The sequence below is a fragment of the Rhinopithecus roxellana genome, chromosome 16 (assembly GCF_007565055.1).
Source record: "Rhinopithecus roxellana isolate Shanxi Qingling chromosome 16, ASM756505v1, whole genome shotgun sequence".
Classification (NCBI taxonomy): Eukaryota; Metazoa; Chordata; class Mammalia; order Primates; family Cercopithecidae; genus Rhinopithecus; species Rhinopithecus roxellana.
The window spans coordinates 20,131,631-20,148,736 of NC_044564.1; the positions used below are offsets into that span (position 1 = coordinate 20,131,631).

General features: G+C 40.3%; 2 protein-coding genes across 2 annotated transcripts in view; both read right to left on the reverse strand.

The window, feature by feature from the left end:
- Positions 1-458, reverse strand: part of TMOD1 (tropomodulin 1) — a 92,046-nt gene extending 91,588 nt beyond the window's left edge. The window contains exon 1 of the mRNA XM_030920325.1: positions 293-458. The gene's annotated coding sequence lies outside the window, so the exon portion shown is untranslated. The remainder of the gene's footprint in view (positions 1-292) is intronic.
- A 3,738-nt stretch (positions 459-4,196) lies between these two features.
- TDRD7 (tudor domain containing 7) overlaps positions 4,197-17,106 on the reverse strand; it is an 81,402-nt gene continuing 68,492 nt past the window's right edge. Inside the window, exons 15-17 of the mRNA XM_010357650.2 lie at positions 15,862-16,364; positions 11,771-11,931; positions 4,197-4,658 (exon numbers count right to left, since the gene is read on the reverse strand). Of these exons, the coding sequence (XP_010355952.1) occupies positions 4,438-4,658; positions 11,771-11,931; positions 15,862-16,364 (885 nt within the window). The 3' untranslated portion in view covers positions 4,197-4,437. The remainder of the gene's footprint in view (positions 4,659-11,770; positions 11,932-15,861; positions 16,365-17,106) is intronic.

Genomic DNA, 17,106 nt, shown 5'->3' on the forward strand with positions numbered 1-17,106 from the left:
TTTCTCGCCTTCACAGACGCGGTGCGGAGGTCCAGAGCGGAGGGCGCCCTGGCCAGGACTGCGAGCTCGGGGAGGCGGGGTCGCTAGCGCCGGGCTCGGGACCCCGAGACCCGGGCTCCCCAGCCCCAGAGGCAACCCGAGGCGGCAGCTATTTATAGAGGGAGCCACGCTCAGTCCCTCTTGGCGGCGGCGGCGACAGCTGAATATTTTGCCCAGATATGGCTGAGGCCCCGGAGCGGGGGCAGGGAGCCCCGCGAGCGCGAAGGGGACCCCAGGCGGGGTGGGGGCTTACCCGGACGCAGAGCGGCGGGGCCGGCGCGGGCGCGGGCGGCGGGCGGCGGGACGGGCGCGGGCAGCGGGCAGATGGACGCGGGCGGCGGCCGCAGTGCTCCGGCGGGCAGCGGGCGGGCGAGCGCAGCGCGGGGCTGGACAAGCTCCCGGGCGGCCGCGGGCGGGCGGGCGCTGTGGGCTCCGGGGGTGGGAGCCAGGGGCGGGCCCGGCTCGCGCTGTCACCGCGCCCCGCCCCGCCCGCCGCCGGTTCCCTCCTTCTCTCCCCCTCCACTCGGGGGCGCCGGGGCGCAGCGCACCTCCCCGTCCGGACGCGGCCCTGGGAGGGGAGCGCCGGGGAGTCCGGCTGCAGCCGAGCTAGCGCCGGACCCTGCCTGGGTCTGCGCTTCCCCGCTGGTACCAGGAAGAGTTTGAACAACGGTAGAGTTTTGTGGGAAAAGGTGGGCAGATTTGCATTCCTGTGGGGTCCAGAATTCAGATTTTGAGAATCTGAAGTCCCCAATAGTGATGGACCAAAGCCAGCTAAGCGGCCGCTGCACCTTCACCTCTGATTGAAGCGCCGCTCCCTCAGTCTCAGAGCAGCGCGGCCAGGTGGGCTCTGAGCCGCAAGCTTTAACGGCGATCGTTTTGTCAACACGTAGTTTCAACACGCAATCCACGCAATCGAATGCATTCTCTCTACACTGAGAGCGAGTGGAGTGTCTAAAATACTGATTTTAAATGACCGCAACAAAATGACCCACGTTCTTAAAAGGCTTTTTATTTATTTTTTCAGAACAAACCACTTTAGGTAGTTTATCCCAAACACAATTTTAAGTGTTTTAATAAACAAATGGCTCATGCAAAGGAATTTATAAAGAAATAGGAAAACGTCTTATTTTGGATTATTATGGGAGAACTTTTGGTGGGATAGACCTTAATAAAATCAGCTCTTAATCCTGATGTATAGATTACTAATGAGAGCCACTCATTAACCAAATTTTGTTTCTCAAGAAAATGAATTCCTCTAAAGTCCTCACAATTATAACAGAACGCTGTTTTCAAGGGGTATATGCCATACATTTTAAAATAAGCAATGATTTAGTATTTCAGATTATTTTAAAACATTTTTGTTGTGAATCAAACATATAAGAACACACAAGTTATGTTGTATGTGTAAACAAAATAAACGTGCAGCTTCATGACTTTTTACAACGTGAACACCTGTGCAACCATCACTCAGAGAACACTGCCCACAGCCCAGAAGCCAACCTGTCCCTCCTGGGTCCCAACTCCTCTCTAAAGATGATCACTTCCTTGACCCTTATGGCCATCATGTCCTTGTTTTTTTCTTCCCTCTGTAGTTTGTCTTCATTTGTTCAACTCTGTTGTTAATCTGTGGTTTCGTGCAGCTGTGGTTTTCCATTGTATGAATATACCACAGTGTTTCAAAAAAATCCATTTGACTATTAATGGGCATTTAGGTTGTTTGCAGGTTTTAGCTATTACAAATAGTGCTGCTGTGAACATTCCTTGCCAGAATCCTCCTGTCCACGCACACAGCCTGCTTTTGGAAGTGCTGGGTGATAGAGAAAGCCTAACCTCAACTTCAGCAGAGATAAGGCTGAACTCTTCCAAAGTCGTAGTACCATTGTACAGTGTAGTTTCTCATCTTCAACAACACTTGGAAGTAACAAAAATTGAAACACTTTAGAAATTTAGGTATGTGAGTAACGGTATCTCATTGAAGTTCAAACGTGCATTTCCCTATATTCTAATGGGTTGAGCATCACTTCATATTTACTGGCAATCCTCCCGCCTCAGCCTCCCAAAGTGCTGGTATTACAGGCGTGAGCCACTGTGCCCAGCCTCATGTTTAGGTTTTCTTTTCTTTTCTTTTCTTTTCTTTTTTGAGACAGGGTCTCTGTCGTCCAGGCTGGAGTGCTGTGGCGTGATCTCAGCTCACTACACCTTCTGCCTCCTAGGCCCAGGTGATCCTCCCACCTCTGCCTCCTGAATAGCTAGGACGACAGGTGTGCACCACCACATCCAGCTAATTTTTTGGTAGAGACAGGGTTTTCCACGTTGCCCAGGCTGGTCTCAAACTCCTGGCCTTAAGTGATCCACCCACCTCAAAGTGCTGGGATTACAGGCATGAGCCACCATGCCCGGCCAATGTTTAGGTTTTCAATCCACCTAGAATAGACTTTTGAATATGGTATGAGGAAGGGTTCACATTTGTTTGTGTCACACTGACTTAGCACTAATTTTGTGGTTACCTCAAGAAACAATTTATTGCTTTATTTTAAAAAGTAATGGAAACATTTCTAAAGTCAGTGAAATAGAAACTACCTTTTCCTAACTTGTAGACAATTTGAGGATTTTTGCATTTTTTTTGTTAGGGAATGAAACAATTATTAAAAACATAACAGTTTATTTCACTTAAACATGTCTGTGTTGGGATATTTTTATTTCATCATAAATGATTAATCACTGGCATTCAGTATTCCTGAATTTTCAATCACTTGTTGTAAATACTGAGTTTTAAAAAGCTAGAGATAATTCTGACATGTTTAAAATGAAAAACTTCAAACATCTGGTCTCTACCTTCCTCTTTCTGTTCTCATTTTTTTCTAGATTTTTCTCAAATAAAAACAAACAAGTAACTTCGAGAATTTTTATTTCCAGCCAGGTTTTTGCCCCTGAAGTTTATTCCACATTTCCAAGATTCTGCATATCTTCACATGGAAGTCTATTAGCTCAAATTCAGTGTGTTCAAAATCAAATTTTTAAGCTTCCCACTCCCCCACTCCATCTGAGTAAGGTCCTAGGCTCTCATACCTTAAGACTTGGCTTCACTCTTCCCAATCTGTATCTAAGCTGTGTAATAATTATAATGAAAACCTTTACAAGGTCATCAACACTTTTTCTTCAACACCATTGCTCCACTCTTAGTCCAGGGCCTCCCCACCTCATCTCTGGACCACTGCTAAAGCCTATAATCTGTCTACCAATCTATCTGTCCATCAATTAGCAAGCACAAAAGGAGTGCCTGATGTGTGTAAGATGCCATTCTGATGGCTGTGGATGCTCAGACGGTGATATGCTGGAGAGCCTGTCATATGGGGTCTCAAGAGCTGCTTAGGTGAGTCTCTTCCCAACTCCACATTCAGTCATGTCATATTATTAGCTGAAAATCAACAATGGTGGGACTATTTACGATATGAGAATTTTCAGACACTACAAATCAAGGCTCAGCTCCCCACCCAACAGAACCAGTTGTCAAACATTTACCAGTATATCACCGGAGATGACTAAGACCCGTCCCTCTTTCAGGGGGGCCATGATCTAGCTGGGATAATCGGTGCACAGACTAGTCATATACTATAAAGCACAGTGACATATGGGCACCAAGAAAGGCATGATCAAAGTACAATGGAGTAGAAAGAGGCACCAGAGAAAGCTTCATGGTTGGTCCAGGAGGTCAGGCAGGACACTGACAAGCAAAAATGATGGGAGGAGAATGAGATGCAGGTTGACAGAATGGAATGAGCAGGGGTTCAGTGACCAAATAAAGGTACAGTGTGGCAGGGAGTAGTAGATAAGGAGGTTGGGTAGGACTGTGGAAAGCCTGGGTCCTAGCCGGACTCTGTGGGCAATGAGAAGAGAAGCCACTCAGGATTCAGGTTGAGGGTCACGCTGGTTTGCCTGGGCTGCTCCTCTAGAAATGCTGATGTGTGAAGACTCAGGATAAGTCCTCACATGCTTTGAGGATCACTTACTTTGAGATACACTACTACATCAGGGTAGAGTTCAGTCATAATAGGCTCAGCTTAACTGGAGAAGAACCCAGCTCTGCAAGGAAGACAACATGAAATGGAAGCTTTCATCTTAAGATCATTAAGCCTAGAAATTACAAGGTAGTCAGCTTTTATATTGATAAACATTTTTATTCTAATATTATAGTAATAATTCAAGTACAATTTTCTTCGAAAAGTCAACTCTGTTAAAACAAAACTTGTTAAATATCTTTCATCAAACATAAGCATATTCTTTTCAATCCCCCACAGCAGTCAGAGCCATGTAGCAGAGATAAGATTTTTTTTAAGCCTACTACATTTTGTTATTGCTAAAAAATCTGAATTAGTTGTCAAGGTTTCAGAGCAGTCATTAATTAACTTTTGAAAGCCCTATCAGATACTCTGACATAAAATCATGAATCCAGATATCGGTGTCTGGCAACGATGTGTCCACTAAATAGACCACTACTTTCCGGTCCCAAGGGTTAGCATTTTCAATGACTGTCTGCACCAGTGCCACCAGAGGTTTCTTCTCCACATGATTTCGAAACACCATTGAAGCCTCCTCAGACCACTGGTTGCACTTCACTCCTAGGAGGAAGACAGGAAGAGGGGGCAGTGAGGAGTCAAAGGAGCTTTTCTTTGATCCATTATGATGGAAAATTGTTTAGTCAATCCAAAGTAGCTTAAGCATCCCAGGTTAGACTTGCCTCAACTGAAAAACGGTTACTAAACAATCTTAAACCACTCCAGCTTATAGTTTTTCTACTCTGAATGGAGTCACTCTGGAAACCTTTAACTGAAAAACAAGTTTCACTTGAGACTTAACATTGTATTATAAAATGAGGTAATAATGACTACTGCACAACCCCCATACATAAAGTATATGCATATTTAAACTAATAACAGTCAGAATAAAATGTATCATATTAAATGACATTTCTCTCATTAAAATTTTTTTTCTGATGGACCAAATATCGTAAAAAAGAAAAAAGAATTATTGTATGATTCATTTACGGTATAGTTATTTAAAATTATACACAGCATCGTGGGAAAAGCACTGAACTGAAAGTCAAGAGACTGAGTTACTATTCCCAGCTCTTCCTCTATCGGGTGGTGTGGTCTTGGGCAAATCAGCTGATCTCTCAGGCCTCACCTACGATAAAAGAACCTGGTTGGATCAGATCACGAGAAATCAAGTTAGAGAATTCTAAATTAGATTTTAAAACAAAGTTGGGACAAGAAAGTATATATTGGCCAGGCACAGTGGCTCACACCTGTAATCCCAGCACTTTGGGAAGCCAAGGCGGGTAGATATCTTGAGCTCAGGAGTTCAAGATCAGCCTGGGCAACATAGCCCCAGTCCTGTCTCTACAAAAAATACAAAAGTTAGCAGGGTGTGATGGCCTGTGCCTATAGTCCCAGCCACTCAGGAGGCTAAGGGAGGAGGATCATTTGAGCCTGGGAGGTCAGGGCTGCAGTGAGCCATGATTGTGTCACTGCACTCCAGTCTGGGTGACAAAGTGAGACTCTGTCTCAAAAAAAAAAAGTATATATATTTCAAGAAATACAATTAAAATTAAGTCCACATATACTGGATTACATAAACTGTAAATTATGCCCCAAAGTAATGAAGGTATGGAAGTTTCAGACATAATTTTTTAAGACTTGCTATCTATATAGCAAATGGGCTAAATTCTTTGATTATTAATCTCTCACAAGAGAAGCCTAGAAATTTCATTTTATCTGCAGCAGCCCTGACAATCTTTGAGCCATGTTATATAAAAGAAAAAAGTAACCCATTGGCAAGGTAAAAGATGATTCCACAGTATGGCTCCCTTTCTTTTAGGATTCAGCAAATTTTATGCACAGCCATGGTGCACTGATGCAAAGAATGCCCGTGTCAAGGCCAGATGCAATGAAGCAACAGCTCACTGGGAACCCTGAGAGGGTGGGCATCCAGTGATCCCATTTGTGAGCGGGTAAGGGGTAATGCCAAGGTCCCTGGAGAATCCTTAAAGCATTCCAATTTAAACACTCAGGGCATTCCCATGGGTTCCACTTAGAGTCCACAGAACTCCTTTGCATCTAGAGATATTCCTAAATATGTCAAAGGGCTTGGCTAGGTGTGAACCAAGTCTACCAAAGTGATGACTCCAATGGCCATGTCACGACCGGTGACTTCCATGAAACTTCTAGTCTACGTCACTTCTCTCTAGTGGATGCCTATGTTGGCCCAAGAGAGACGTACTCTTCACCACGCATAGTTTAATAGTTCCGGTACATATGATTTCAATTAATTATAAAATGGAGGTCCTCCCTTCAAAATGGATAATGTTATGCCCAGGAAGACTTTGTGACTTAGGAGCAAGTCACTAGGAAGAAAGAAGGCTTGGCAGGGGTTAGCCTAGAAAAGGAACTGAGTACACGGATGGGACCCAACAGCAACGCTGTTTCAGATGTAAGTAGACAAAGAAACTTTCATGCATTTGGACTATGTGTTTTAGTTCACAAGGCAATTTCATATTCACTTTTTCATCTGATCCACGTATTAGTTCAGTCACACAGGCAGGATAAGGATTTACTGGTAATTTTATAAATAATCATGGGGTAGGTTTAGAAGTTAAATGACTTGAATCTCGGCCTTTTGACTTCAAAAATCACACTTTTCATGGAGAAGGAAGTATACAGTGAAGAAAGGCACACACTGAAAGGGCAGAGTGCTGAGTTTAAAGCTGTGGGATCTTGGACAAGATATTTAACTTCACTAAGCTGCTGTTCCCTGATGTGTATGATAGTTACAGTAACAGTACCTAAGCCTCCCAGCATGGGGAGAGTTCAATGAAATAAAGCAGTTGGTAGAACTCCTGCCTACCCATCTGGCACGTAAAAGCTTAGAAGTTGCTACTGCCTCTTTACAAGAAACAAAAAGTTGAACAAACAGAATATCAACAACTATTGCTAGGTCCATCAGAGAAGGAAGGTCACAAGGCAATTCACTGTCCCCAAAACCAGAGAGACAGGAAGATACTGAGCGTCAAAGCATACTACAGCAGAAACCAAGGAGCAGAGGCCTGGAAACCGGAGGCGGGAACCCTAAACTGTAATTGACAAATTGCTGGGGGTACATGTAAATAAGTCTGAGAGTTAAAAACTCCAGGGGAACCCAGTTATAGGACCCTGACTCCCACACTTTTGAGAGTTTTACCTCCAGAAGCACTACCTGGTACTCACAGTGAATATCAGGGAAAAATCACCTCATGCTTCCAGTTGGTGGAGGAGAAAAGGAACATTTTTAAATACACCAGAGCTTTCTGTTTTTCTTAACAAGCCCTGTCCTCAGAAGAAACTATTTTACCAGAGCCTGACCTGCCAGGGTTTTATAAAGCTTAACTTTCCTGGGGGAAGGGAAATACCCAACTCCACTCCCCTCTAGCTATCCTGCTCCACCTAAGCTGGGGGGAAAAACCCTAAGGAGTACTGGTGAAGTTCCCAGTCCAGGGGCACAGGCTCAACAAAAGACTGAGACCTAATCATAGGACGACAGAACATCCCTCACACCCTAGACACACATTGCTGCTGCTACATTACAAAAGTCTTATTTACCCAGATTTCCTTTTACCCAATGTATCATGTCCACCTTTCAACAAAGAACAACAAGTGATATGGAAGGGAAAAAACACAGTTCGAAGAGACTGAGCAAGCATCAGAATCAGAGTCAGATATGGCAGGAATGCTAGAAATAATCAGACCAGGAATTTAAAACAACTACGATTAATATGTACCATTGTTAATGGAAAAGCAGACAAAATTTAAGAACAGATGGAAAAGGGAAGCAGAAAGATAGAAATTCTAAGAAACAATAAAAAAGAAATGTGGGCTGGGTGCGGTGGCTCACACCTGTAATCCTAGCACGTTGGGAGGCTAAGGCAGGAGGATCACCAAAGCTGGCGGATCACGAGGTCAGGAGTTCTAGAACAGTCTGGCCAACATGGTGAAAAGCCTGTCTCTACTAAAAATACAAAAATTAGCCGGGTGTGGTGGTGCGCGCAGATAGTCCCAGCTGCTCAGGAGGCTGAGGCAGAAGAATTGCTTGAACTTGGGAGGAGGAGGTTGCAGTGAGCCAAGATTGTGTCACTGCACTCCAGTGTGGGCGACAGAGTGAGACTCTGTCTCAAAAAAAAGAAATGCTAGAGGTCAGAAACACTATAAAAGAAAATAAGAATGTCTTGGGCTTCTTAATAGATTGGACTTGGCTGAGGGAAGATCTCTGAGTTCAAGGATATGACAACAGAAACTTTCAAAACTGAAAAGCAAAGAGAAAAAAGACTGAAAAAAACAACAAAAATCTAAGATCTATCAAAGGTGTAACAAATGCATAATGAGAAGGAGGGAAAGGAACAGAAACATTTGAAACAATAATGACTGAGAATTTCTCCAAATTAACGTCACACACTAAATCATAGATCCAGGAAGCTCAGAGAACACCAAGCAAGATAAATGCCCCCAACCAAAATATATCTAGGCATATCACATTCAAACTTTAGAAAATCAAAGATAAACAAAAATCTTGAAAGAGGCCAGAAGTAAAAAACCACCTTATCCATAGAAGAACAAAGATTCCTATCTTTGTTCTGACTTCTCAGAGAAGCATCTGACTTCTCAGAAATCACACAGCAAGAAGAGACTAGAGTGTTGAAAGGAAAAAACCGACCAGCTAGAGTTCTGTACCTTATGAAATTATCCTTCAAAAGTAAAGGAGAAATACAGACTCTCAGACAAACAAAAATTGGGAGAATTTGTTGCCAGCAGACCTGCCTTGGAAGAAATATTAAAGAAGTTCTTCAGCGAAGGAAAATAATATAGGTCAGAAATTCAGATCGACACAAAGAAAATCAGAGAATGAATAAGTGAAGGTAAAGTAAAACTTTTAAATTTCTTTTTCTTAATTCACCTACTAGATAGGGTTTATTCAAAATAATAGCAAAAATGTATTTGGTTCTGTATGTGTGTGTGTGTGTGTGTGCGCATGTGTGTGCGTATGTGCTTATATGTAAGTGAAGTAAATGACTGCAATGATACAGGAGCCTGGAGGAAGGAATTAAGATTATTTTGTTATTATACAGTACTTGCACTGTCTATGAAACAGTGTAATGTCACATGAAAGTGGACTTGGATTAGTTCTAACTGTATATAGCAAACTCTAGGGCACCCACTAAGAAAAAGAAAAAATTGAGGTATAATTGATATCCTAATAAAGGAGAGAAAGTGGCATTACTTAAAATTCTCAATTAAAATCACAAAAAGCAGAAAAAGTGTAGAAGACAAAAATAAGCAAAGAACAAGGAAAACAAATAGAAAACAGCAACAAATATGGTAGATGTTAACCCTACTATAATAATAATCACTTTAAATGTCAATAGTTTAAATACACTAATTAAAAGACAGAGACTGTCAGAGTAAATAAAAAAATAAGAACCAACTACATATTATCTACAAGAAGACTACTTTAACTACAAAGACACATATAGAGTAAAAGTAAAGGGATGGAGAAAGATATACCATGTTAACACTAATTGAAAGAAAGCAGGAGTAGGTATATTCCTTTCAGGCAGAGCACACTTCAGTGCAAGAAAAGTTATCAGGGCTAAAGAGGGGCATTACATAACAGTAGAAGGATCAATTCTCCAAGAAGACATACCAATCCTTAATGTACATGCACCTAACAACAAAGCATCAAAATACATGTGGTAAAAACAGATAGATCTGCAAGGAGAAATGAAAGCATCTACTCTCATAGGTAGAGATTTTAAAACCCCTTTATTAGAAATGGACATATCCAGAAGACATAAATGTAAGTAAGGACATAGTTGAACTCAACAGCATCATAAGTCAACCGGATGAAATTAACATCCGTAGACTACTTCATCCCAAAACAGCAGATTATACATTCTTCTCAAGCTCACATGGAACATTCACCAAGACAAACCACATTTTGGGAAATAAAACACACATTAACAATTTAAAAATAATACAATGTTTTCTCTGAGACCACAATGGAATTAAATTAGAAATCAGTAACAGAAAGATAGCTGGAAAATCCCCAAATACTTAGAGATTAAGCACAATTCTAAATAACACATGGGTCAAAGGATACATTTCAAGAGAAATTAAAAAGTATTTTGAGCTAAATGAAAATACAGCACATCAAAATTTGTGCGATGCAGTCAAAGCTGTACTTAGAGGGAAATTTGTAGCACCAAATGCACATATTAAACAGGAAGAAAGCTCTAAAGTGACTGGTAGGTTGCTTAGCACACCATAAGCACCAACAACTCTTAGCCACAATGCTGGTGATGGGGATGATGGTGCCATGCACTCATTCTTCACAGAGAAGCCTTCTCTGGGGAGTATAACTGTCATGTTTAACAAAACGTGTTGTTAGGAAAACCTGAACATTAGAAAGTGAAAACGAAAAAAAAAAAAAACACATTAAATCTGAAGAAGGTTTGAGTCTAAAGCAGACTAACTGGTGGTCATGCTACATGAAAGTGTTATTTTTTCTTTATATCCAATTACCATGGGCATTTCCCTTGAATTCTAGTAGGAAGACACAGAGAAGCTGGCAAATATTTCAAAATAAGGCAATATATAGCCTTCCAATAAAAGCTGGTCAATAAGTAAAAGAAGAACCTATATACACAATTTCTTTCATTGCTGACATCACATCACTTCTGTCACTGTGTTCCACAGATGGGGCAAGGTGCTGAGGACTGTGAGCAGCAGCAAAGGTATCAGGGAGGCACCCCTCAGCAATTTGGGCCTCAAAACCCTCTGCTAATGCTACAGGCCTCTGGGCTGAGCTTCATCCAGCTGCTCATGCTACATAATGGTAGGGTGCTCACGGGGGAGCCATCAACAGTTGCACTGCTTTCCCAAAAGGTAAAAGGGAAGTCTCATTAGACCACATTACAAAGAGGTGTCATTGTATGTCTGTTAAATTGGTTATTCACATTTTAATGATAATCAAGAGGCTGATGTGAATGTGGTGAAATTGCTCACTTGTATGCTGTTAGTTGTGCTGCAAACTGGAAACTCACTTGGTCATGAAAATGGTCATATATTCCATGACACACGAATGTTTTAAGATTGCATAATACTCTATCATGTATTATAACTTATGCAATAATAATAAAGTATGATCCTCCCATTGGTTATTATAATAGGTTGTTTCCATTGTTTTTTGGTTCATTTTAGCTAGTATAAAGATGCAGGGTTTTTCTTGATATTACAATAAAAATGTTCATCAATAGGGAAGTATTGATTAAATAGAATTTTTGCATCCATTAAAGTAGGAAAACCAAAAAACCACCCAGAAAGTCATTAGAAAACAATACTAGATGAAGAAAAGCAGAATGCAGTGTTATACCTGTACTAAGATTACAGCTTTAGAAATATACTCATGCTTGAAACCAGAGACAGAAGGAGTAGGGAAAAGAGAAACAGCAGATATAATGATAGAGCACGACTGTAAGAGATTATTAAAATTATCTCCATTATGGTTGCAATATTATTAGTACAAAAACACAAAAACCCAACATATCTAAACTCAAGAGGCCAATGATTCCGTACATGCTAAGTACCCAGGACAAAATGACAATATTGTATTGTTGTAGCATGAGTTCAGATTCCACAGAAATTACCTGCAAGTTGAGCTGTGACTGCTTGGAAGGGCAGCTTTCGGAACATGTCCACTAGGGGCTGTACTTTTCTTACGTTGACTAATTCGTGTTTGCCATAATCCAGCTCATACACAGACACCAGTCCATTGGTCAGGATTCCTTTTAAAAGCACCCTGTGCCACCTAGATGTACATTAGATTAAAAAGGAAGAGAAAACACATAAACTCAATACCTGCTTTAAGGGCAAGAAATATTTTATAAAAAGAAAAATTAATGCAAATTATATTTATCAAAATGTAAAACTATATTGTCAAAAAAGTTTTAAAAGCATTTCCTGCTCCTTTTTCCAAAGCTTACTATTCTCTGCTTTGCCACTGTCTTATTTGATAGCATTTGCTCATTCAAGAGACTTTTACGGGCCTCACGGAGTTAGTGAAGGAAACAGACACATAAACTGCCAACCATCACTAAGTAGAATGAAACTAACGCCACGGAGGGTGACCAGGACAAAGCCAGACAGCGTCCACTGAAGGAGGGTGGACAGAAGGTGGCCACATGTTTGGATATGGTACATGCTTGGAAGATGGAAAGAGAGAGGCAAGCAGGACCAGCTGGGGATGAAGAAACGCTTGAGAAGAAAAGCACAGAGGACTGGAGAGGGCATGGTGTTTTGGAGCAGAGCAAACCTTCCAGTATAGTTAGAGTGTGGAATGCATGGAAGAATGGAAGAGAATTCAGACTAGGAAGGCAGGCTGGGGACAAATCAAGTAAGTTTTGGACAAAAGAAGTTTGCAATTTTAATTATGACAAGTAAGGACATTAAAAAAAGAACTAAACACAGGATTCAACCCACCACCTAAAATAAAGAACCTGGAAAAGGTAGGAGGGAAGTGGAGTATGGCTTCAGATCTGGAGCTCAAGGCACCAGAAGGAAAGCCACAGGAATCTACTTAACCCTGCTGAAACTACATCAACATCATTAAAATGAGAAAAACCCAGACTTCAACGTTAACATATGAAAGATCATTTTAAAGTCCTACCTACATCAACATCATTAAAATGAGAAAAACCCTAGACTTCAAGGTTAATATATGAAAGATCATTTTAAAGTCCTATAGTCTCAAATACATGATTAAAAAGTATTACTACATGAAGGAAAGGAAGATTGTTCACAACAGCTAAAAGAAAGTGTCTATGGAGGTGGTCTCTGCTGCTAAATGGCGTAAATTGGCCTTTAGTTGAGGTGGCATGGTCAGTCATTCTCTGGAACAGGTTTACTAACCATAAGCCTTCAGAAGCCCACCAGAACAGCAAGCCCTGTACCACAACACACTTCTGGACTGGGGTTGGCTGGAATGGACTTTTTCTCCAGCGCGTAAACCCCTAGTATAGGAAACCCATGCAGCTGCTATAGGATGAACTACAGAGAAACCCCAAAACAAAAAGGTCAGCTTTCAACACTGTGACTGGGGGCTTCTGAGGGAACTCCAGAAATTTTCAGACAGGCTCAAAGTGCAGCAAGCAATACTCCATGAGTCCCAGCGACAATTGGGACACAGAAAGGATACATAATATGTACATGAGTTTTGGGGGCCAAACAGACCTGAATTAGAGTCCCATCTGGGCCATTTTCTAGTTGTGTCACCTTGGCTCTTTATTTAAGCTCTGGGCCTCGATCATCTCATGTTTAATATTTAATGTAAATTCACTTACAGAAATAATATATGGAAAGTGCCTGGGACATTACTTGGCTAATAATAGGCACTCGGCAAATGGTAGTTATCATCATTATTATTAAAATGAAGACAAGCTACTATAAATAAGAACTTGAGATCAAACTGAAGAGAAATTTTCACATGTGGAAACACTTTTGGTATAGGTTGCTAATTTGTGTAAGCACAAAAGGGGGTAAAAGCACTTAGTTTCCACCAATAGCATCATCTTAATATTGTACAGGGCAAATTGGTGGTGGTCTGTGTTTTTAGTCTACAAATAAGTGGTATAGAGCAGTGAAGAGAGAGTCACCAGAAGACTGATGTGTTGTATTTCTATTTAGTTTTCAACTTTCAAAACTAATAGCTTAAGTGAAGACTTCAGTTTTGACTAGTTTACTAAAGTTCAGTACCGGCATCACCTGAAATTTGTTAAAAACAGATTCTGGAGCTCCATCTGCAGAGATTCTGATTCAGAATGCCTGGGGTAAGGAAGAATAATCTGCATTTTTAATAGGTTTTCCAAGTTGTTCTTATGCTGAGATAGATTTGGAAACCACTGTAATAAAAATATGTATCTAAAATTCCTAAGTCTTAACTTACCATAGTTGGGAACAAGGTTTAGTAAATAGTCCTGAGTCTTAAGAAAAACAGAAGCTCTAAACATTTTATACTGACTCAGTTCATGAAGTTTTTAAAAAATCAGATTATCTGTTTTTATATACAAAACATCCCTGGATTATCTGGGGCAAATTAACTAAAGTCCAAGCGTCCTGGGGCAGAATGGTTCAAAGACATGGAGGGCAGAGTGGGGACTGTGAGGGCCCATACTGTAGGTCTCCAGTTGATGTGTTCTCCTTCCTACCCAACCCCTTTCCTCCAAGGAGGATCTCCTTACCTGTAATCATCATTAATCTGCACCCCCAGAAAATGATGAACATTAGTTTGGTTTTTAACTGTCATTATCTTACAACGAGTTCTGATTGAGGCAAACCTATACAAACTGAATTAAACCTATTTATGTTTGTGGTCATAAATAACACAACAGTAGAAATGGTTTTTGAAAGAAGAAAAGCTTATGACATACAAGTGGTATGTTTTTCAAAATGAGAGCTATTATACACTTCACTTTGAGAGTTAAAAATTAGTTTTCATCTTCCATGAAAATGACAAAACTTTATACACGCCTATGTTTGCTATCTTAAAGAATTAAAACATTTCATATAAAAAAAAGCAGTTTGACCTTTTAAACTGAGTTTTGGGGTGGGTGTGTGTGTGTTGGGGAGGGGTGACTGTTCTTTGTGTTCAGCATCAACAAATAAGCTTGTTCATTTCTCCTAAGCAAGCTGGCAAAGGAACAGGATGGGCATTGTGCCATTTCCCAGGGCTTCATGGCCTGAGTGGAGAGTGGAGAGTGGAGAATGGGGTGTCTGGGCTTCACTTGGAGGAAACCAGCACATCCTGCAGGGCTTTGGGGAGCAGGGGTGTGGACCCAAATGTGAAAATATTAGAAAAAAGACTGAAGTGCTAAAGAAATGTAAGAGAAAATATGTTCTCAAAACCCCAAGGTCAAAGAGTAGTGAAATAAGCATTGTTGCTCCTTATGAAAGATGGCACAGATGCCAGGATACAGCTGACAACATAAATCAAGAGTCTTGCCATCTTCCAACAAGTGATTTTTCTTCTAGGAATCTATCCCATAAATAAATAATCAGAAATGCAAATATTTATATTCACTATTATTTATAATAGTGAAAAATATAAGGAAAAAACCTTACATAACAAAATAGAATGGTAAGTAAATTATGATTTCATTGGGAGAAAGGAATTCCGCATATCATGATTAAAATAGCCATTATAAAGTTTCCTGAAGAAATTTTATCACATGGAAAAATGTTTACAACATAATGTCAGGTGAAAAAAGCAGGTACAAAATTATATATACTAATAATATACCAACTATATAAATATGCACATATAAAATTAGAGGAAATACATAAGTAGTTTAACAAGTGTTATGTGTGGGTGGTTGATTTTAATTTCTTATGCTTTTTTATATTTTAAAAATTTTCCACAATATTTTCATTTTTAAAATAAAAAGTCATTAAATGAAAAAAACCTATTTTCTGAATAAAAATATTTTTCTAATAGAAAAACAGAAAAAACATTTAAACATTCATTTTAGATATATAATTAGGTTTTAACAGTAATATGGCCAATAGATTTTTTGACAAATGACATCATTTTAAATACTAGAAAATCGCGAAAATTACTGGGTTTGTTTCACATTCAAAATTCCCATTAGTACAGTTCAAAGTCCCCCTGCCTAGATTAAGACTCTGGCATCATTTTACACATTTTTCTTAGGAGTAGAATAAAATGCTTTGTCCAAGAACCTACTTATTTTCCACTTTTGCAGCATACACTTGGTCTTTCTCCACTGCTATGTGGCGCTCTTCAGACACACTGTAATATAGAATCATCTCTTCCATCAGAACTTCCAACTTATGTATCTCCTGCCAAGGCTGGATGACAAAATAGCCTGGGTGACAGGCTACAGGCACGTACACATCCATGTGTTCCCCTGGCTTTGATAAGTGGACAGGCGGTGGCAATTCCTCCGTGGAGAAAGAGCTCGTGTGGTCCACCATGGACTTTTTGATGACATCTTTTAGGTTCTTTCTGAAATTCTCTCCAGTGTTGCCCGACACGGGCATGTTGCCATTTTTGCTGTCGGGAGAGCCAGCTCCACTGGATACGGCACTCAAAAACACATCCTTCTGATGCTTCCACAAGTCTGCATTTGTAATCTGGCGATTAATACTGCGATGAGGATCAGGGAAGTTCTTAGGGGTAAATAAATAAACATGTGCGATCCCTCTGGTTTCATCTACTTTTGTAACCTTTGGAAAACACAAAAAACAACATAAGAAATACAAGTTCACATTAAATTTTGAGAGGCAGTTATAGTAACCGTAATCATTAAAACACAGTATTTTGCCAAAAACCTTGCTAAAATCCATTTTATTTAAGGAAAGATAAATGATCACAGCTTGGCAATGAATGGGCTCTGAAGTCAAAATAGTCTAGGAAACAGTGCAGCCTTATGGAAATAAAAGATTTACTAATCTTTAAAAAGTCTGAGAAAACTTTATAACCTGCTACAGGTCATTATCATTGAGAGGAAGGGATTCTACATATCATGATTAAAATAGTTTAATGACATTTCAAAACACTTAAAGTATAAATTATAAGTATGACGAACCCCCACGTACTCATCACCCAGCATCAATAATAAAAAACAATCACAATGATGGCAAAATGATTCATAAGTGTTCTGCTTAAGGCTGGTGTGTCCTCAAGACTGGGAAGGGAAGGAAAAAGCTCTGGCATCCACCACATCTGTAAGCACCCCTCTATCAAATTCCTTGTCTGGTCCTAGTATATGTTCTTACACCCTTCCCCATCTCCATTACATGGGAGGAGACAGACCTGGGGAGAAAAAGAGGAAGCAAGTTCCACAGAACGGGTCAAAATCAGTTTTACACTTTTTGTCCGGGAGACCTTCTGACTACCTAACCAACTTTGCTCTTTCGGCCAGAGGTGTGTTTGTATGGAAATACCATATATTAATAATTAGGATTG